Below are 21,537 nucleotides of genomic sequence, written 5' to 3'. Positions count from 1 at the left end.
CCGAGCGAGGAGCGCAGGGAACATGGGAGATCTGCGTTTAAGTGTACAGCAGTGCAGCGCTGAGGTGCAGGTGAGGCTCCCAGAGGAACCGGGGATGCTGCTGTGCCAGAGCTGGAGCTGCTGCTCTGCGCTGACGCCGTGCTCTGGTCCAAGCGGTGCAGCATCTTTATGTTCACGAGAAGCATACGGGTGATGGGGTATCAATCTGATCAGCTCAAACTCACTGAAGGACTTACTTCAGTGTATTGCATTGCTCGGGCAGCCCAGAGGGGAAGGATGGTGACAGACCGGTTTTGCTTAGTTAGGAGTTTAATAGCCAGCGTTGTGCTGTTCAGAGCTGGGGGTTTATTTAATGGCACTGCAGTGTTGGGGGAAAGCTGAGGCTTTATTTTTTCCATGCTGGAAGATGCTGTGGGGTTTGCTGACAAGCAGCAGCATTGCTGTGCAACCCCCAAGAGCTCATCCACCCTCATACATTTCCTTTTAGCAAGTACAAATCTTCAGAGATCAGGTTTGTTGGATTGGGCAAAATCACATTTCATGGTATTTATTATTATTATTGTGAGCAAGGTGGCTTTGAATGGCACCACACAAACCATTTGGACGACTGAGAGCAATAGCTTGTTGAGAGTCAACAGCCAGGGGCCTTGATTAAAGGAGCAAGGAGGGAAAACAGCTTTAAAGCTTCAAATGAGGCAGGGCAGCTTTTGGATCAAGTGTGCAAGGACAAAGAGGATTAATGCTGCCTCATTGACATGGTTTAGTGTTAAGGGAATGCCAGCATCTAGTTTATAGATGTTAGAAGGGAAACAATGGGGGGAGCAGAGAGGGGAGGGAAGCAGTGACAGACTAGATGGTAAGAATCTACCTTTGCCAGGCTGCAGCTGATGCTAGACATGTGCAAGCTGGTTTTAACAGATCAAGGAAGACTCACGGCTGATGTTGGTTACTCAAAGGTTTATTTGCCTCTAATTTATTCTCATAAAAACACTCTAATCTATTTGGTTTTAGTATTCAGACAGCACAGACTTCTGATACGATCAAGAGTGATATTAGAGCAGCAGTACAAACCAACCTACTTCAGCATGTAACCAAGTACAGGTAGAACTAAACCCACCCACACTTGTACAAACTAATTAGCCTGCTTTCTTAGGCTTTATAGTTCAAATACAATACTCAGTAAATGGTTACAGTCACCAAACCATATAAATAAAATCTAACTTGGTAAAATGGGAAGAGCTGGATGTGCGAGAAAGTAAAAATCTGTAGATAGTCATTTTGCTATTTAGGGCAATCACCAGTTAACTGCATCTATGTTGTAATTGTCTCTTACAGGTGTGAGATCTCCTCTTCCAGTTAAAGTTCATCACTTTCATACAGTCCAGACTGCTCAGCCAACCGCTGAAACTCTCCTTCTGGTGAGAAAGCTTGTTTCACATCCAGTCCTCTTCCATTAAGTGCCAAATACTTGCTAAAAGTTGGTCGGACCCGTAACTGCTTTGGGGCTGGAAGTGGCTTGTTTGTATGTGCTGAAAGAGAGAAAAAAGCTTCTTTCAGTGTCTGTGGAAAGACTGAGGGCAGAGCAACCCAGTTCCTTTTTATCTGCAGCAGAAACTGGCAAACCCTTAGAAGAATTTAACAGACCAAGCCCATATCTCAGACACCAGAGATTTATATTCACCCTCCTTCTTGGTATCAAACTGTAGTCTTTAAACAGTGCCGATAACAGACAGTGTTCAAAGGACACGCCACAGTGTCCTGACACTCAACAAAAGAGTTTTTCCTGAGATAGTTACGGTTTTGTCTGGGTCACTGTCTTTGGAAAGCAATCCTCCCAGCACTCTGAGCTTCATTAGGTTCACCTTTAGGGTCTGCTCTGAATGCCAGTGGCAGTTTCAGTTGCGGTTGTGGCACTGTAATGTGGTACTTACTTGCAACCTCTAGCCTGGCGTGGCATGTGGCCACTCCCGCTCCATTGACAGCAGACACAGTGTACCAACCAGCATCTTTCTTGTTTGCATTATGAATCAGGAGGCAAATCCTTCCAGTATTGTCATGTAACAAGCTGAAAAATGAAGGTGTTTGTGTAAGTGCCACATAAGGAGAGAAGACATTGAAATCAGAGAGACAGTTTACACGCTGAGGAGCTGAGCAAGTCCTAGAACAATTCTTGCAGGGCTATTTAGACATAAACACTGCATTTGTATTGTAAGCCACTAGTGATGCCAGGCCAGGTTGGACGGGGCTTGGAGCAAGCTGCTCTAGTGGAAGGTGTCCCTGCCCGTGCAAGGGCTGGAACTGGGTGAGCTTTAAGGTCCCTTCCAACCCAAACCAATCTGTGATTGACATCATGTGAATCATATCATCACATCATTCATGTAGAATCAAGGCCCTTCTGAAGCCCCATTGCATCAGCACATGATGGATGCATTGCATGTTTCAATCCTAAGGCCAGGCTTCTCCATGGGCCTTGTAACTGCTGCTAGAATTCAACACGGCATCTGGTCACAGTTTTCTCCCTGTGCCCTCAAAACCAAGACTTATGGTCTTGTTCACTGTGTGTCAGAAACAAGGTGCAGATCTAGCTTTCCAGCTTGCTACTTTTAAAACCAGCCACTTTTGGCTTAACAAATACTGGTTATTGTTTTCTAACACACCAACTCATTAGCGGGATACCTTATTCGATCTGTATTATATTGTACCATTTCGTTGTTTCTTTTCCAGTAAATCCTGGGTGTTGGGATAGCAGAGATCTGGCATTCGAGTCTGGCTGTATCTCCTTCAAAAACCTTTTTGCTTTGTGGCTTGAAGATGAAAGTTGGCGGCGTGTGATGTTCTTTGGCTAAATTAAAGAAGATAAAGAGGAGTTACTGTAAGTTTTGAATGCCAATATCAGGCCTGGTTTTTAAGATTTCAAAATGTCAGTTCAGTGGGGCACATGTTCCTTACTGCATCTCCTTACCATACAGGCAATTCCCATGAGCATAATGGTGTAGTAGACGCAATCCAGTTCAGGAGGAGAGTAAGACAAAATAAGTTATCCATCTTGGGAGATTAACAACTCCCAAATTCTGGACATCCCACTACATCTAAATGTCCCACCAAAAGTGATTTGAGAAATATGGCATCCTGGATGTATGTTTTAAAACAGTCTTGGAAAAGGTAAGGGGTTTGTTATCATTTGAGTCTGAATATATAGAGATCTAGCTCTGCTTCTTAATTGGTTTATGTTTCATGTGGTCAGGTAGTTATCAGTGCTCTCAGTCTTACCAATGACTTCCACTTTTACTGTGAAAGATGCTTCTCCTGCACGGTTGACAGCCACACATTCGTATGTCCCTGCATCAGATGATTTGACTGCCTCAAAAATAAATGAGTGGAATCCCTTTTCTGACACTATCATTTTATGGAACTGATCTTGATGAACCATTCTTCCATTCTGATACCACATCACATCTGGAGTTGGCAGCCCACTAACCTGTGAAGGAGAGAAAAGCAGTGAAGAGTTAAAACAGGTTTTGGACTATAAAAGGTCTTCAATGCTATTGGGGATTTTGATGCCCATAAATGATCAAATCATGATCCAACCATGAAGTTTTACAGTCTAGCCTACTTTTGAATATTAATGTGGAGCTGCACAGACAGGAAGGCTTCTGAAGTGCTGTGGAAAGATGAGCTTTAGCTACAAGACGATAGAGGCTGTTCCTACAACCCCCTGTAAGTAGCTTTGATTAGCCAGATACTCATTGTGGGTTCATAGAAGGGGAAACTCTCCCTTTTCATCCCACAGCTCACACCGTCAGCAGTGCTGATATCACACTCTTTTGATAATGTATGGAAATAAGCTGTCCTGCAGACATGCTCCAGGTTGCCCACAACATTCAGAAGTTAAGCAATTTGCAGCAAAATGCCAAGTCTAGCGAGAGTTTACTTAAGGAAAGAGATTGGAAGCGATTAAGGGAAACCAAGCCAAACCAAAATCAGCGAACAGCCTTTGCAGTGAAGTTGCATGTGCAGATCTAGGTTCTTTCTTACCCTAGGGTTGAGGCAATGGCCATGCAGTTTCAGGCCATTTTGTCTGTTTGTAATTAGGGCAATTTCTCACCAGATCATCTGCTCCAGCAAGAGCACAGTTACCTCAGAGAAGGTGGTGGTCCATATTTACATATTTACCACTATTAACTTTAACCATATTCTTATGCAGCTCATTCCATTTACATCTTTCAAGGGGAAACCATTTCGCCATCTCCTGCTTCTAGATTTACACTGCCTGGAGAGACCGTGTACCATTTGGCTTACAAACGTGCAAAGGCACTGCCGTGCAGAGACCCTTCCATGCCACACACCCCACAGAGCTAACGGAACCGCAAGGGAAAGGCTGGCATTACTTTGAAGTCGAGCCTGCAGAATCGCCCCTCCTCAATAATTACGTCTTCAGGCACTTGCGTAAAACGTGGCTGGAAAAACTTCTCCTGGATTGAGTCGTGTCCACGTTCATCTCCTCTCGAGGATGGTCTGCTCCTGAAGAGTGGGCAGGAAAAGTTAGTTGTGTAGAAGCTACCACAGCACAAATGACAGAAAGCACTGATTGCAGCTCAAGTCCCTCAACACGTTTGGGAGTCCAACACTACGGTTCTGGTTTGGTTTTCAGCTGGAAGGCACAGGCTTTGACAACCACTTATCTTGCTCAAGTTGTTCAACACAGAAACACAACCTGTGAAGCCTTCATCTTTGGCCTAATATCCAAAAGAACTTACAAGGCTGTGTTTCAGCATTTACATTGTCAGACCTTGCTGTGACTAGAGAGTAATCTTCCAGAATATGAAGCATATTTGCCCTAGGTACACTGAGCCTTTAAACCTCCAGTGTTATACTTAGAATTGACTGGATTAAGATCAAAGGCATCATAAATGGCAGCGTTTTAGTTGAAAGGAAGAAATGGACTTTGTAATTACTACTTTAAAAAAGGTGATAAGTAGTGAAATAAAACCAACATTGTCTAGAAACATTTGAAATAAGGTCTTGAGGAGTAGCACACTAGCTCTTATGTAGTTTATGCATTACCTTATGTGTGTTGTAGGAACCTGCAGCCTGATGTTTTCTGCATTCTGGTGTTTGGAAAGAGAAGAGGAAGAGGTGAGTTAACACAAAGTTTTATCTATAAACTGAACAAGAAGCCATTTTAATTTCATGTACTGATTGCTGCTTGAAAGCAAACTGAATACTTCAGAAGTCATCGGGATAAGAGGTAGAGGAGCTCACATCAGGAGCTAATACACTGCTTTCACCCTCAGCTTTGCCATGACAGTAACAAGTACTATTAATAGAATGGCACAGCTCCTCATCACTCTGCACAGGTGATAGGTGCAGCAGCTTTTGTTTGGCTGGCCAAAGGCCTTGTGTGCCAATAACCTTTGTTAGAAGGGAATAGTACTACCAGCAGTATCTAAAATGAGAGCAAAGTACAAAGTGTCCTTCCCTATAGCAGGAATAGAAGTGGAATCGCTGGCAAGAGTGCCGTATTGTGCCCACTTAAATATGGTACCAAGAGCAATGGACACATGCTGAGCTGGAAAATTTTTCTCTTTCTAGATCACAGCACCAAGTAAGCTCGCTGACAACTCCACCATCACATGAGTGAATCTGCTCCATACCCAGGACTGATCCCTGCTAGGAACTTACATGTCTGGAAATGCAGTTTGTTACCAGTGACTCCTTTTAGCAATGGAGTCAGACAGAGGAGACGCTGCGTGGAAGTTTCTGGTGTGTTTGCAATTAGCCATTATGATGCTTGGTTCTGTGCTTGTAGTCTAGTCCTTAGAACATTTAAGCCAGGGTTTAAGCTTGAAGCACAGAAGCAGCCTGAAGTTCAGGGGAAGCATTACGTGGATGAGGGTTTTGCTGGACTGAACTCAATGCTAAGTCTAAAGGCAATTGCTTGTATCTGCTCATTTACACAAGTTCTGTACAATTATTACTTGTCTTGTGAAATGATGCTGTAGTGATGGAGCTGCTGATAATTCTAATGCTCTTATATGGACTGACTGTGTAGTTAAGCTCCTGAGGAATCAGGAAGCTGAATGGTGCATCAGTGACTACAATATTTAAAAATAAGACTGAACAATGGGAATAAGGTCTCCCCATCTCTCCTCCCAGTGCTCCTTTTTATGCAGCATTTCACACATCCTGAAAGCTGTCAGTTACCCTGTTTTGACTGACTGCTTCCTTGTTCTCTGCAAAAGATAGGGCTTCCCTTGCTCTGACATCCATAATATTCCCTTCTTGCCTGCTCTTGTCAGGTGATTACTGGGGATAAATAGCTCATATGGCATATTCCTCCCTTGCTGTGATCTTAAGTGTTTCTTCTATGGAAGAGTTTTGCTAACTGCACTTTGGAAGGTGCACGCCAGCCTGCTGGCTCTATGGGCACGCAGCAGGAAGGATGTTTTGCTGCACAGGTACCCGATGCCACATCATAGACATTTCCACTAACTTTGATCACAGGAGTGCCAAAGAGAGCTTTTAACTGGCCTAAATAACCAACGAGTGATGCAAGTCTCCAACTAAGATGCTTTTGAAGATGCCAGGAGTGATAGCTTCTCTTCTGTCAGCGTGTGGGCTGCTAAAATAACTGCTTTGCTTCCTCTTAATGAATGCAGGCCCCTGGAGGGGCTAAAACTCAGCCGATCCCACCCCAAGGCCCTGACCTCTTGTAGTGAATGTCACTTGCTCCAAGCAGTGACAGGTGTAAATCTTGCTGCCCTGGCCCTGTCTGAACTCGGGCTGTTAGAGTCGGTACCTGTATCACTCACTGTGCTGCTCTCTGCCTGTCACACAAGTGCTGTGCAGCAGCTGTTGTAATTCTTCCTTGGTGAGGTTATTCCTACAGATCAGGCCCAGCAAGGGGATGGTGTTTAAATTCCCTCCTCCTGCCACCACCACCCAAAAAAACCCCTAAAGTGAGAGCAGTCCGCTTCCATCTGCTGCACTGTCACCAGACAAACCCCATCTCTCTGCCCTGTTCAGGTCCAAGCAAGTCACAGCACAATCACCCATAAATCACTGTTCTAGAGACAGGTCCCCTTTTACCTGTGAGTTCTGCATGTTGTCTTCACTTTGTGTTTCCAACACGGATGCAGCATTTACTGGTCCAAGCAGCCTGCGAGCCATTCTTTCTTCATAAGTTAATCGCTTAAAGCAGAGTGGAGAGGAATTCTAGTCAGAAGTCCATTCACTATTTCAGGTCAGCTTGTAAGAACACATTAATATGCCACAAATTCAGGGTGTTGTCAATGGGAGCAGTGGCTGAATAGAAACTCCCCGTCTGTTCCAGAGGGTTTGCAGTCTGTGATGCCTACTGAAGTCAGCCTCAATATATACAGCACTGAAATGCATCAAAGATTAAACTGCCTGTTCATCAAAGCCTCTCTAATGCCATCTGTGGCCTTCCACCCCTCCTCTTTCTCCACTGGGATTATTTATGGGTAACTGATGGCATTATCTCAGAAGCCAGAGTAAGTCCCAGGGTACCTTTCTGTTAGAGCTGGGAAAACTTCCCAAGTCATTCAGCTGTGGGTTTACTTCAGCATCCATCATGGCTCTAGCTCCTATCTCACATACTCCCAAAAAAGCAAGAGCCACACTAGCAGCAGATACAGCCAGACAGCAGCACCACTACCCCTGAGAGCACAAGGGAAGCCTATGCTGGTGCAACAGCCACCTTATGAAGGCAGCAAGAACATGTTTCAGTAGGAACAATAAGTTTCTATAATATGGATGCAGCACATAGGGATAAATATGAGAGGAGTTAAATTCAAGTTCTGTCATCTGGGTTACTTTAGTCCAGTGTAGTACATGATGCCCCTGAGCACCAGAGCACCTGATTCTTCACTTCCCACAACATTTACCTTGGGTTTGATTTTGTGATGAGAGGACAAGCTCTCACTGGATTTCTGCTCTGTGTATGGGACGTGTCTGTAGCTACTACTCGGTAGGTAAAGGTTTAAGGAGGCTTCTGGGACTTTTCTTTAGAAGAGAAGGAGAGAGCTCTTGGAAAACCTATGACAGCTTAATATCCCCGAGGTCACTGTGGCTGTATCAAGTGTGGCTGAGATTGGCCATTTGGTTCAGGCGTTGTTGGAGGACAAGGGGAGGAGGACACAGCACAGCAATTGCATAAGCCTTATTTTTAGCCTGGCTTCCTATGGGAAGAAAAGCTGGTTTGCAATGGCAGGCTTTCTTACAGCAGATAGGACATTCCTGGTAGGGACACGTTAGGTCAGATTTGACCTCATATATTCTTTTTCCTTCAATGTTTAAAGTAATATATGTGACACAAACCTGTTCTTACTGATGGGAATGGAAAAACTCTCTTCTATTCCAGGGAAAAGAAGATGGAAACTATAAACACTGGGCTTTTACCTGTCTGCCTCCAGCCAGCAGGAAGGTTCCCACATTAGAGACCTGCTCACTTCAGCTTGCTGTTATGGGCTTCCCAACTATTTTTTCTCCTGGATTTGGATTTCTTGGTAAAGGAGATTGCATTTTGCCCCTTTGCAGAACAAATAAGTGTGTAGTGACACTGAGAGTCCTTATAGGAGACAAGATTTAATGATGAAAACTCATGTAATTTCTTTGATTTTCTGTTCATATAAAAAGCAAGCAAAGAGGTTTACCACATGTGGTGATGGTCTCTAGAATGAGCTTTCAAATATTGGTACTTCTCTAAGTGTCTAATGATTTGGGGTGGTTTATTAACCCCAGCATAGAAAGCCAGGGTGAAATGGTGTCTGGAGAACTGAGGGATTCTCCTTGGCTTTCTAGTCTGTAGATGTGATGTTCAGCAGAATCCCCAGCAGAGTTCAAGTTCGTACCATGGCTCTAAACAGGTACCTTTCTCCCAGTCCTGACCTTATTGATTTGATTGCACAAATTCAAAGACAGCTTGAATGGTGCGTGCTAGCCAAGAAGGTAGGATAAGAGGGAAGGCAATAGCAGATTAAACCCATCTTGCTGCATCAGATGGCTTTCAGAAGTTAACACATCCCTTCATGAACTCACGGAAGATGCAGATATTCAGTTGCCACAGTACATGCCTATGGACAGACTTACAGCAACCATCTCTTGCCACACATTCCGTGTCTGGGCAGTGGCATTTCCTTCTGCTTTCCGCTCAGTTTGGAGTGCCTTTGGGCACTAGAACTATTCTCCACATCCCTGCTTGCACTACTGAGAGTCAGAGCAAACTGGTTCTTCCCTCAACAGGTTTCCCTTACCTGGTTGCCATTCTGGAGAAGGTTGTCTTTGCATCGGAGTTTCTTTTCCAAGTCCTGAATGAGGGCCTCTTTTGTTCCTCGAATTTCATGGTCTGATGTCTTCTGCATAGAGTTGATGCTAGCTTGTTTGTTATACATGGGTTGTGAGTAACTGCTCACGCAGGAAGAGAAAACAAAGTTATTCCTGTAGGCCTGCTTGACTGCTACAGCTTCACAGAGCACACACAAGCTGAACCTGCTACCTAGAAACTGTGGTTCAAATGAACACGTAAAGCATTTGGGAGATAGATAGGCTGGGCGGCATAACTGGGTATCAAAAGGGGAAGCATCATGGTCTAACCAAGTCATTGAATTCCTCCCGCAACACTCGCAGCAGTTTGCTGTGGGTGGCTGTTCAGCATCCCTACACCCTGCAGTGGCCCCTGCCAGGACTTAGATGTGCGCTAGCAATGTGGCCCATTTGGGAGTAAGTTCTTCCTCAGAAACTGCATTCCTTTGCAATTACAATTGTTAATAAGGCCCTGGTGCTGCAAATCCTCAACAAGGTCACAAACTACTTGACTGGGTATGAGCAAATAACTTATTAATTGTCCTCTTCTTCTTGGCCCCAGAAAGCTACTTCCCATAGCATTTCTGTCCAGATGGTCAATAGCTGAGCTTACTCTAAACCAGGCTGGGTCTTTCAGACCCCCTCACATTACCTGGTCCTGTAATCCATAGCCAAGAGACACGGTCAAGTTTTGGAGTTAGATAATAGACTTGATTCTGAAAGGCGCTAGGAAAAGAGGAACATCCTTCAAAACACGTTTGCTCGAGGTCAGAGCACTATGCTGACAGGGTCCAACCTGGTTTGTTACACACAGCATGGCCCTGATGCTGCAGTTGTGTTCAGCAATTATTTCTATTCAATTATCATTGAAATATGATGCCATCATCATTCTATTCAAGTTATCATTCTGGCATGTATTCCCAGCACTGCTTGGACTTAATAAATTGCCCAAGTTATAACTTAAAAACGTTAATAATTTGCCCAACAGATTAATACATCTCCTGTCCCCATCTGCCACTTTGTAGCATGATTAGGAAAATAATTCCTCAACTCACGGGAGTTGCATTGAAGAACAGCTGATATGAAAAGCACAATGAGGCACTAAAGCCCTTTGCTATGAAAACAGCCCCACACTACACACAGAACCCAGCAGTTACTCCAGGTGCATAATTAACCCCACACACTCCTGCAGTAGTATTAAGCAACAGCGCACTCAGTCTTACCTTCCAATGCCCACAGTGCTGTGATTCAAAGAAATCCCACAAACATTCAGATTCCCTGACTACAAACTGGCACTTAAACCTGAATTTATACCCAAGCCAGCAGGACCCCAGCCCCTATCACCTTTCTAACATCCTCAGTTGAGTGTGGTGTGTTCTACACTGACTTTCCCCGGGACTTCCAGCTAATATTGGCAGGAATACAAGTTGGTGAGAAGGCAAGACCCAGCTCCCTCTGCCATCTCATTGACCTTGGAAGATATTTGGATTGCAGCCCAAAGGCAAAATGATATAATACATATTCAGGAAAGAATTTAGGCTTTGGTCTGAAGGGGTAAAGTTTTCATGTGGCCGCCTTTCTGTTCTGATTAATGAAAACTGTACTGGAGGGGAGTGTAGAGTCCCATCATGATGTGGAACATGAAAGTACTGCTGAGACTTACTAGGAACCTTGGCTAGATGTGGGATTACTACTGCTTTCCCCCCTCCCTCCCCATTCATGAGCCATGTTTGCTGAGAGAAACTTATTTGAGATGGGTGTCCATCCTCTTGTGAATACCCTTAAATAGGAGATTTCCATCAAATCAAACTGAACTGTTCAAACTGACTCCAGAAAAGCTGCCCAGCACCCCCTGACATCACCGCTGTGCAATTTAATTCCTGGTCGGATACCCATCTGTCCCACACAGACACCAAGGGCAAGCACTCAGCCTCCTAACCCGAATCATGCAGAGTCCTGCCTCAAACATCAGAAGTCAATGGGGGTTGTACCATTGGCTTCGGCCAAGCCGGTGCTTCACCGGATGGTTGGATTTGGGATGGTCAGTGCGTGGGAAAGGCCAGGCCAGAGGAAAGCAAGGGGAGGTTAGAAGCCTGTATATACTTACTGAGGTTCCATAGGAGAAGGAGTTTGGCTGTTATAGTCAGGCTGCGAGGGTAGCACTGAGCACAGGAATGCTGCGGGGGGTTGGTTAGGCATGGATATAAGCCGTTGCCCGGATGAGGAGCTAGCAGGAGACTGCGCAGATGCAGGAGTGACGGGATATGTGGATTCCTTAGGGGCACTACAGGAAGGCGAGGAGAGCGTGATTGAAGAGCTCAGCGATGACGAGGAGGAGAATTTCTGCCCGCTGGGGTTACGAGGCTGTATTAGGATGGAGGATTGTTTGAGTTGTCTGCTTGACTCTGTAGAGGCTGCGGGTCCTGGAGGCTGCTGTTGCCCTTGGCACACATTCTTAGACTGGATAAAGTGTTTTGGACGCTCGTAGTTAAACATGGTTGGTTGACACATAGAGGAAACGGATGGGAAATTAGGGACACTCATAGGAGAAGTTTCACGGCTGTCCTGGGTTTTTGTTGGTGATAACTGGCTTTGGATGGGTGCCTGGTAAAAACTAGGTGGTAGGCCACGAAAGCTGTCTTGGCTGGGCTCCTGGATAGAATGGAACCCTTGCCTTGCAGAATAGAGGCTTTCTTGGTGTGGATTTTCCCTTAAGGAAGACAATACAGATAAAATAAATCGCACATCACCATCTGAACCACAAAAATACTGTGTTGTGAGCAGTCACGAGCAATCCAAAGTGTAGGAAGTTCAGGCAACCGACAATTACAGCTTGAGCTTAAAATGGAGAGATTTAGGATTGATGAGAACTATTCCAGGACTGTATGAACATTTTGGATTCCAGTACCAGGTCATGCACTCTGACTCGGGTGCAGGGCTCTTATCTGCAAGAGCCCAGTAAAGGAAACAGCAATGGGTTTATTGAGATGACCCACACCTTCATAACACTATAGATGACTGTAGGTACTACTGCTAAGCAGGGTAATTTGCCATGTATCATCTTAACTAAAGATCTCTGGCTCGTACAGTTTTGTGCCCTGTCAAAATACTACATGTACTCAGAGAATTGGCCATTTGCGCTGAGAAACTCTTTATTCCACAGGGAAGCATAAAACCAGTTCCACTTTTAAGCCTAAACCTTTGAAACTAAGTATTCTGATTTCTTCTCTAACGGGTTTTGAATTCACAGCTTTTTATACCCAATTCATATTTGGCATTGAAATGCCAAGGATTATGCTTGTCCAGATTTGCTGTTAGGGCTAATAATTGCCAGCATGACATAGTTGCAGGATAAAGGAGGGCAAGCCAAGCTGCTTGGAGGTCCTGCAGTTATTTTGCATGTCCTTAATATCTAACCCCAGGTTTTCCATCAACTCAAAACCCAGGAAAGCTTCACTAGAGAGAGCTGAGCAAGTTTGATCAGAACTGACAACTTGAGCTGCAGGATAACTAAATAACCCCCAGAATAAACGTAAAGCTGCTAATAAAAAGTGAGAATATAAATCCACACCGTTACATGTGCTGGAAAAAATGGTAATCTTGCCCCAGTGAGCTCAGCTGTTTCACTGCTATATATACCCTGTATATTGTATCCCTATCCTTGCCGAGCCCAGGAAGGGCTCCGCGGGGTCATAAATTCCCATGGGGGGAGATGACTGAAGACATCAGTCTCCTTTTAAAGCTTCAGAGCCTTCACTTCCTAAAGGTAATTGTGAACATACGGTGTGAATTAACTGTACAGAAATAGAGGTTTTCTACTAAAAATTCCCTGACTTTCCCTTTGGCGTGCTCTTGGAATCTGGAGCTGGCTTAAATTTTAGGAGCATATCCACAATATGCTCTTGTTTGCTGATGCAGAAAACTTGTTGGATCTTGGTTTGATACCATTTTACATTATTAACTGTGCACAGATCCATTCATTTAACCTCCGGGCTGCGCACAGAAACCAACACTTACTTTGTTCTCTAGAATCAGTTTGATTTCTTGAATACTGCACTCAGACTAGCGCACAGATTCACTTGTCACAGCAAAGGGGAAGTTCCTCAAATTATTGCCCCTTGATGTGGGGTGGAGAAACGCCATAAACCCAAAGAGCCTTTTGACCTTGCAAGCCGAAAACAACCGGTAATAACAGCAAACCGCTTTTTTCCCATGGTTGCCTCCCATGTTCCCTTTGCCACCGCCGCCCCGACGGCGCTCCCCGCTCATCACCATCTCACTGCAGCTCCCTAACCGGCTCCGGAGCGCACAGTGACGTTGAACCCCCCCAGCCGCAGCCCCGTACCTACCGCCTGGGCGCTGTCACCGGGCTGCGACCGGAGGGAGGGTCGAGACGGGGCCTCACCCGCGCACCGCGGCCGCGGCTTTAATGCGCTGCCCGCGGGTGGCACCGCGCTGCCCGTCACCGCTGTCAGAATAAGAGTCTCCCGTCCCCGAGGGGCGGGAGCGGGCTTTGGCAGGTGCCCGCGGTCAGCGATCACCCGCCCGGTCCCGCACTCTCGGGTCTCCCCGCCCCAAGGGGAAGCCGCCGGGGCTCGGTGGTGCCGCTCGGTCCCGGAACGGCCCCGAGGGGAACTGGAGCAGCCGAGAGCTATAGGACAGAGAAGTCCTGGCTGCCCCGAACAGCCGCCGGGGAGCAGAGAGGACGCACCCCTAAATCCTGCTTCGTTATCTCACTGGAATTCCTTTTTTAATCCATTCGCTAATTAGCTGCCTCTGCAGTGACACTGCTCTGCTGCTGCTTGTAAGGCTCTGTGGTTAAAGGCAACACTTGAAAGGCAGAGCTCTCAATAGCCACCCAGCAGCAGACCCAGCCAAGCCTGGTGCTGCCCTTACCTCTGCTTCATCAGAGCAGCGGCAGTGCTGGTGGATCTGTCTGAAGGGTCATAAACGGGGTAACACAAATAAAATACATTTGATGGTAAATGTTATGTGATTATGTTGCTGTTTGTGTATATTGTTGCAGATATTTACTTGGATTACTCGGACCTGTTGGAGTGAGTCCAGAGGAGGCCATGAGGATGCTCAGAGAGCACCTCTGCTCTTCGAGACAGGCTGAGACAGTTGGGCTTGTTCAACCTGAAGAAGGCTCTGGGGAGACCTTATAAGAGTCTTCCAATACCTAAAGGGACTACAAGAAATCTGGAGAGGGGCTTTTTACAAGGGCATGTAGGGACAGGACAAGAGAAATGGCTTTAACCTGAAAGAATGGATATTTAGGTGAGATATTAGGAAATAACTCTTCCCTGTGAGGGTGCTGAGGCGCTGGCACAGGGTGCCCAGAGAAGCTGTGGCTGCCCCATCCCTGGCAGTGTTCAAGGCTGGATTGGACAGGGCTTAGAGCAAGCTGCTCTAGTGGAAGGTGTCCCTGCCTGCTGCCGGGGTTGGAGCTGGATGAGCTTTAAGGTCCCTTCCAACACAAACCAGTCTGGAATTAAAAGATGCAACTGTGCTATTTTCACCCGAACAGCAACGGATCCTGCTGGCTGGCAAATTAGGTGATTTGTATCCCTTTAATCAAGGGCCTCAATGCTTAATTACGTCTTACTTAAAACACTATAATGTTAATTTATCTTAATTATACTTTAGCAACTCTTGCCTAACATACACACTATTATCTAAACCCCCCCATCCCACAGCTGGGCTGCACGGGGTCCCTCAGTTGCCTCCCTTTGCTGCACTGGTGGGTCTTAAAGCAGAGCTGATCTTCAGGAGTTAATCCACACTTCGTGTTTGTATTCAAACATCAGCTCCTCGTTTGTGAACTAAATCTACATGGCAGGTGTTAATTGAGTGCTAATTTACTTGAATTCCTCGTCCTGAGAGTGATTAAGGGAGGAAGTGAGGCGCTGGCTGTTGGAGAGGTAATTTGCTTTTTAAGTAATAACGATTAAAAACCCCTGTAGTTTGCACAGAGAGAGTTGAGTATTAAAAGAAGGTGACTGTAGGGAGCTGTGAGCATGTTAAAGGTCAGGCTCTGTGCTCACACAGGCTCCCTGCTCCTCATCTTCTTCAATGAGAGTGCAGCCTGCTTGTTTCAGAACTAAAGCTGGCTGCAAGGCATCACTTTATGCACCTAAAGACTGGACAAGACTCGGATGGCTTGTGTGGAAGAGAAGGAACAGGAAAACATGAGATCCAGAAGGCAGGAATACCACTGAAAGAACTAGAAACTGGATTGATAGAGGCAGAGGAATAAACCTGCCAGCCTATGCTAAGGTAACTTAATAGCACTGCGAGGGGTTAGAAACAGCTTTTCTGCACTGCTTCCATTTACTTTCTCTGAACAGTGTTGGGTCTGATTGGGTTCTCCTGCTTGAGTCATACAGCAAAAACTGCCTACAAAAACGTTAAGAATCTTTTGCTGATTTATTAAGGCCTCTTAAAAGCTACCTGGGGGTATACTCAGTGCCCAAAGCCTCTTCTTTTGCTTAGATTAAATAAAGCAGTATAGATTAATTCAGGATAATTATTATATATACCTATAAATATAATATATAATGAATATATATAAATATAACATATAATTCATTCAGGATTAATCAGCATAGATTTTGTTCTTCCTCTTTAAGGCTATTGAGAAGGCCACTGTAAGCTGCAGATACAAAGGGCTCAGAAAGGAGTAGCTGGTAGTAACAAGTCCTGTAGAGCTGCACTTTGTAGCTCTTGTAGAGTGACTGTTGCTAAGCAATGATTTGTAGACTATGAGTACGAGGACTCCGTTCACTTTATAGTTATTCTCGGTAGCAGCTTTGTTCTGTCATACACTGTTGGTATTGCTTCTTGTCTCTGGTAATACAGTTGCAACCATGTACGCTACACGGGAGCTGTACAGCTAAATCTGGCTAACAAGACAGTTATTGTACAGCTCATCATTAGAGATGATTGCTTAGTTTGAGGTAACAGCAACATTTACAATGCTGAGTCCTATTCAGAATGATGTTTCAAAGCACATGGCAATAAGATCATGGGCTTTAGAGACATTTAAATTCTCATAGATGGGTATATCTAGAAAATTAAAATAGTTTTCTTGTTGTCTCTTGAGATGTGTAAATGCCTTCCAAAATGTCATTCAGCATTGTTGTCAATCAAAAGCACTCTGCAATTCTAGACTAGTTAATGCTTTAGATAACCCCAATTTTTAAGAGCTATTACATAGCTGATTTTGGTGGTATTTTATATCCCTTCATGTGGGTATCAGGTGCTGCAGCTCCCTGCTACTGCTGCAAGTGATAAACTTTACAAGCAGTCATCCTGAGCAGCAAGTATCTAAACGAGCTTCCCCATAGCTTGCTTGTTATGAATGCCAAAACACAGGCTTCTTGCTGCCTTTAAGAGAGGCTGGAAAGCTACTCCTGTTCTAAAAGGACAGGCAGCAAATATCTCCTCCTGCCCCATCCCTTCCAAGAGGTAATTATGCTAATGATTATTTTATAAAGGCTTTAATTTTGCTCTGCATACAATTAGCAGTGTGCTCGTGCTTCAGTCATCGTGTAATGATTCCAAGCAATGCAGTGTTGTTCTGCATTAGATACTCCCCAGCAAACAGCCTTACCTTGAGGTGTTTGGACCTGGGGTGGTTGAGGGTGAGTTGACTTGAACAGGGTGCTGCCTTCACATGCTTTGCTTGTGATGCTTGAAGGTGACAACAGCACGTGCAGGCTGCATGTAGTGAGTTTGAAGAGGGATGTTCAGAACTGTTAAATAACTGAGTTTAATTAAAGTGGCTGAGTACATCCTAAAGTAATCAATACCACGGAACACTTTCTGTATCGCACAGCCATTTACACACAGTGTAACAGGATCGCTGCAGTGCAGCAGTGGCATTCAGCTGGGAGGAGGCACACGTCTGCCTCATAGCTCTTCCTTCACAAAGACAGCTGAGGACACTCCTCTGCAGGGCTTGGACCTCTTAACTGTCACCATTTGAGGTCTCTGTTCTGCCTATAAACACCTGAGAAACGCTACAGAAATCTGGGATGGAATTGCTAAGATGTGCATTCTGGCTTGGTTTGCTTCTGTGGAGCAATGAAACAGGATAACTAACAATGCAGTAAGCGCATTAGCTACTTGAGAGCTGCATTTGGGGCAGAAATTGGATCGACTCTTGTTATGAGGTGGAACACTTTGTCCTTGGGGAAAGCCTCCATCTCCTGAGCGAGGAGTGTTCTTGCTGTGGCACGGGACAGTTTGCATTCTATCCAGTGGGTTACTGGTTCAGTACTTCTCCTCCACAAAGTCCTTTGCAGGTACCAGCTGCACCACACTTCCAGGATCTCGAGTTTTATTGCTCTCATTCAGAATGGGAAATGGAAACATGAGGTGATGCCATTTGGCTGACACTACAGAACTGTACCTTGACATTTCCCAGGTACTGTCACCTCTGCCTCATGCTCTGCTATGGAGCCAAAAGTCTTCTAGAGACGAATTATTTGGGGTGATGCTTTAAGGTTACTTACAGATAGGCACTGCTGCAAATGCTGTTTACTGCATCTGCCTATTTCCCTGCTCAGGTATGGGGTCTCAGGATCCTTATGGTTGAATTGTGGGGTCACCAGACAGTCCATCCCCTAAGGACTGTATAAAGCTAACCCAGGATGTGATGCTGTCTTACCGCAGAGGTGAAGCCTGAGGTGAATCCTCATAAGCTCCATGAAAATCATCAGCTTCACTCTTGGAATTCAGCTGCCCGAAGTTTGTGGCTTCTCCTCGACTGCCCATGCCCGGGGGCTCTGTGCTGTAGGACAGCCCAGCCGGGTCTCGCTCCTTGGCTCCTGCCTGGCTGCTCCTAGGGAAGGTGGGTTTCTTCATGGTGACTTGCACAGCAGGCCTGTGGGCAGCACCCGCAAAGCTTTCCAGCTCTTTTGCTCCTGGAAGAAGAGTTGTCCACAAGTGAGTGCTGGTTCAGCAGTACAGCAGGATGAGGTAACAGGGCAAGGGAAACTGGTCTGTCTGTGCAGGTGGATGGGAGTTCAGCCGGCCTGTGCTCTGCATAGACCGAAACCTGCACAGCTGCATCAGCCAAACCTGGCTTCTCGGCTGGTGGGCTTTGGTTTACATGTGCAGTGCTGTTCTGTTTGGAGATGCTTTCAGCACAAGCCAGACGAGTCGTGTGCTGTGATAAACAAGGTTAGATACAGACAATATATTGGGCTAAGCTGGAATCCCTGAAGGGATGAAGCTTGGGGATGAGACATCATTTGCACCTTGTCATCCTTGACTTAGGAAGAAGAGAGGCTAAAAGCAGAGACACAGAACAAATGACGTCCAGCTTTGAGAGGTACCCAAGCAGTCTGCATTTTTGGGACATTTCTCTTGAGCCTACAAAAGTGTTCGGATCTGGCTTCTGCTTGGTGAATATCTGTGATTCTGCCTGATGCTGAGCAGCAGCAAATCCTCTTGTGCTTAGCTGCTTAGCTAAGAAACCCACGTGCTTACCTGGGGACACAGAGAGGTGTGCACTGGATGCTGCAGATCCAAATTCATTTTCAGCCACACATTTAAATATCCCAGAGTCTTCTGGAAAAGCTTCTGTAATAACCAGGGTGCAGACTTCCTCTGGAATAACAAATTGAGGCATGCTGTTGTACCATCAAAGCCAAGTGTTCACTTGTGGGAGGTGGTTCTTGCAGAAGGGCTGTTACTTAGTGACGGGGGTTGGCAGCAGTAAAGTGCAAAAAAAGGGATGCAAAGCACATAGGAAGTCAAGGGATTCAGAAGGAGCAAAGTTGAGGAAATAATCTTTCCTCCTGTGACTTTAGTGGAACAAAGCATGTTTTCTTTCGCTGAAGTTTTTCTTCTCTTGCTCAAGTTTAAACCTCAGAAAAGATTACAGGTCAGAATGGGTGATATGTTTGCCCTTGACATACAGGGTACTGTGTTGAGAAAAACTTCAGGGTCTTTCAGATGCTTGTGTCAAAACTAAGAACTGGAGAGCTCTAAATCTGACACTGGATGTTATCTCTGGCTACCCTCTGAGCATTATTGTTTTATCTTGGATAAGGTGACAAGAACTAAGTGTGGGGTAAGTAACTGATGAGATGTCTGACAGAAAACGCACTGTGTACTTACCAGGAAGTGCCGATGAACAAGCCTCTGCTCAAAACAAGAGAGAAAGAAATCCAATGGTTATAATGCCAGAATAAAGACCTTCAGCCCTCGCTTTCTTTCCCACCTCAGCTGCCACCCCTTTGTGTCTATCATGAGAAATACCATCCAGATAGGGGAAGCTCAGGTGTGGATGGGGAACCTGATGGTACAACCACATTTCCACTGAGGTGATACAGAAAGAGCTCCACTGACTCTGGAGTTAGTTACTGTGCATTTGCTTTGCTCCACTGCAGCTATGAGCTCATGCTTGGGAGTATCGTAAGTGGTTTAAAATGTACTTCTATTTCCTAAGTTCATCAGTAGTTATAATATACAATGCCTCCATGGCTCAGTAGTGCTTCCATTAATAACTAACAGCATGGCAGTCTCCTCCCATCATGCCTGATCTGCTCACATGTTGCCAGGGGAAGCTCCAGCACTCCAGTCTGTGATTCCAGCTCATCTGATACTTGTAAACTGAGCTCTGCCTCTATGGACATCTATAATCTCCTAACTTTTACAGCAGTTCTCGTTCCTGCCCTATCACTGCCCCAGTGAAATGACATCAGACAGGCACAGGAATACCTACTTTTCCTTAGGATTCGGAAATCAGCAGAGTCTATGATCTGGTCATATTCTCTGTACCAGTGAACCTGTAAGGTGGGTGTAGCACGAATGCGGCATTCAAACACCACTAACTGACCCTTCGTAGCTCTTATGTTTTGTAGACCCTGGAGGAGGAAAAAATGCTGTTAAACTGCTGATGGAAGCATTTCCCCATTGAAGGAATGATTATGGAATGATGCCCCCTTCAATGAAGATGATCAACTCATGCCCATATTTCTGTTACTTAGGATAGTTGATATGATTCTAAATGCATTTGCAGTGGGTTGTGAGTAGAGGATTTTCTCACCTGTAGAGCTGTGCTCATTAAAGGGCTTTAGCTTACTTATGCATTTAAATAATGATACACAAGCAGGAAAAAAACATCTATTCCAGTGGATACAGCATAGTCAGGGAGGTTACTATGCGAGGTTCCCACTCCAGCCTCTTTTGTAGGAAGTAAATGAGATGAATTCATGTAAGTGGTTCTGTCTGTCTGGATCATTTACTAATTAAGATGTTAGTTTGATAACATCGCTAATGAAGCATGCTGGCTCTTTTGAACCGTGAATGAACCAATGTTCTAACCTCAAGATACCTTTGGATGGAGCAAAATCAAAATCTAATGCTAGTAGTTGCAGAACAAGCTATGTTTGTGCTCTTTACCTTTGTGAACACAGGAGTGCTTCCATAGGCAGACCCGGTCAGGCTTGCTGAGGGACTCTGCATCTATATAGCAAAGAAAAGTGATTTTTGTAGCTTGAATTTCTCATATGCACAGACCCAGCTGTGTTGCTGGCACTTTACTTTGAAACAGAAGAAGATGTCAGTGTGTTTTATCTATTGTTCATGTGCCAGCCTAATAAATACCATGTGGAGAGGCTCCATTTGAGTGCTCCAAGAGGAAATGCCTCTCTGGATGGTGAACACCAAGTTAGCAGAAAGAAGAGCTGATAAGCAGTAAATGCTGCTGATCTTGGAGCTGTAAGCCAGTTAGTGGCCCATATCTTATAGTCTCTATTTAAAAAGCAGTGCTGCTTGCCAGTAGTTGTCCTGTTGTACCGACAGCCCTAAGTAGTTTAGCTCATCCTAGCGACCTGACTACAGTGAGGCTGAACGTAGAGAAATAAGCAGAAACTTTGGTTCTCTGCCTGACATCCTCCTTTAAAGCTCAGCTAGCATACAGGTTACAATCAGGTCTCTATTAAAGCAAGAAAGGCAGTTTTAAGATGATCAAGTACTTGCAGTCCAAGATATGTGCTTGTTCCATGGTGGAGCATTGATGTGCACTCAGGTAAGGGCAGGATGGAGACAGACACTTTAGCAGGCTGATTATACTTGACCCAACAATGTTTGTACTTACTGTGGCATTCCTCTGGCTCTGCCAGGATGCTGGGACTTGCAAGGAGGCTTAGTCTTTGGGTTTATGCTATGAACCTGAAGAGATAAACATTAATCAGC

At 45.2% G+C, this 21,537-nt stretch overlaps 1 protein-coding gene across 1 annotated transcript; it reads right to left on the bottom strand.

Annotated features, from left to right (window-relative positions):
- Positions 1–1,356: 1,356 nt before the first annotated feature.
- Positions 1,357–11,868, bottom strand: MYOT (myotilin; the record flags this gene model as incomplete). The annotated part of the gene is made up of 9 exons (XM_080627269.1): positions 1,357–1,529; positions 1,932–2,065; positions 2,677–2,842; positions 3,271–3,478; positions 4,389–4,521; positions 5,065–5,108; positions 7,090–7,191; positions 9,276–9,426; positions 11,432–11,868. 9 exons carry the CDS (start codon positions 11,866–11,868, stop codon positions 1,357–1,359), a joined length of 1,548 nt encoding a protein of 515 aa, XP_080483395.1.
- Positions 11,869–21,537: the final 9,669 nt, after the last annotated feature.

This window comes from Psittacula echo, assembly GCF_963264785.1.
Source record: "Psittacula echo genome assembly, chromosome: 11".
NCBI classification, from domain to species: Eukaryota; Metazoa; Chordata; class Aves; order Psittaciformes; family Psittacidae; genus Psittacula; species Psittacula echo.
Note: the sequence above shows the minus strand (reverse complement) of the source record. Positions and strands in the feature narration are given on the sequence as shown.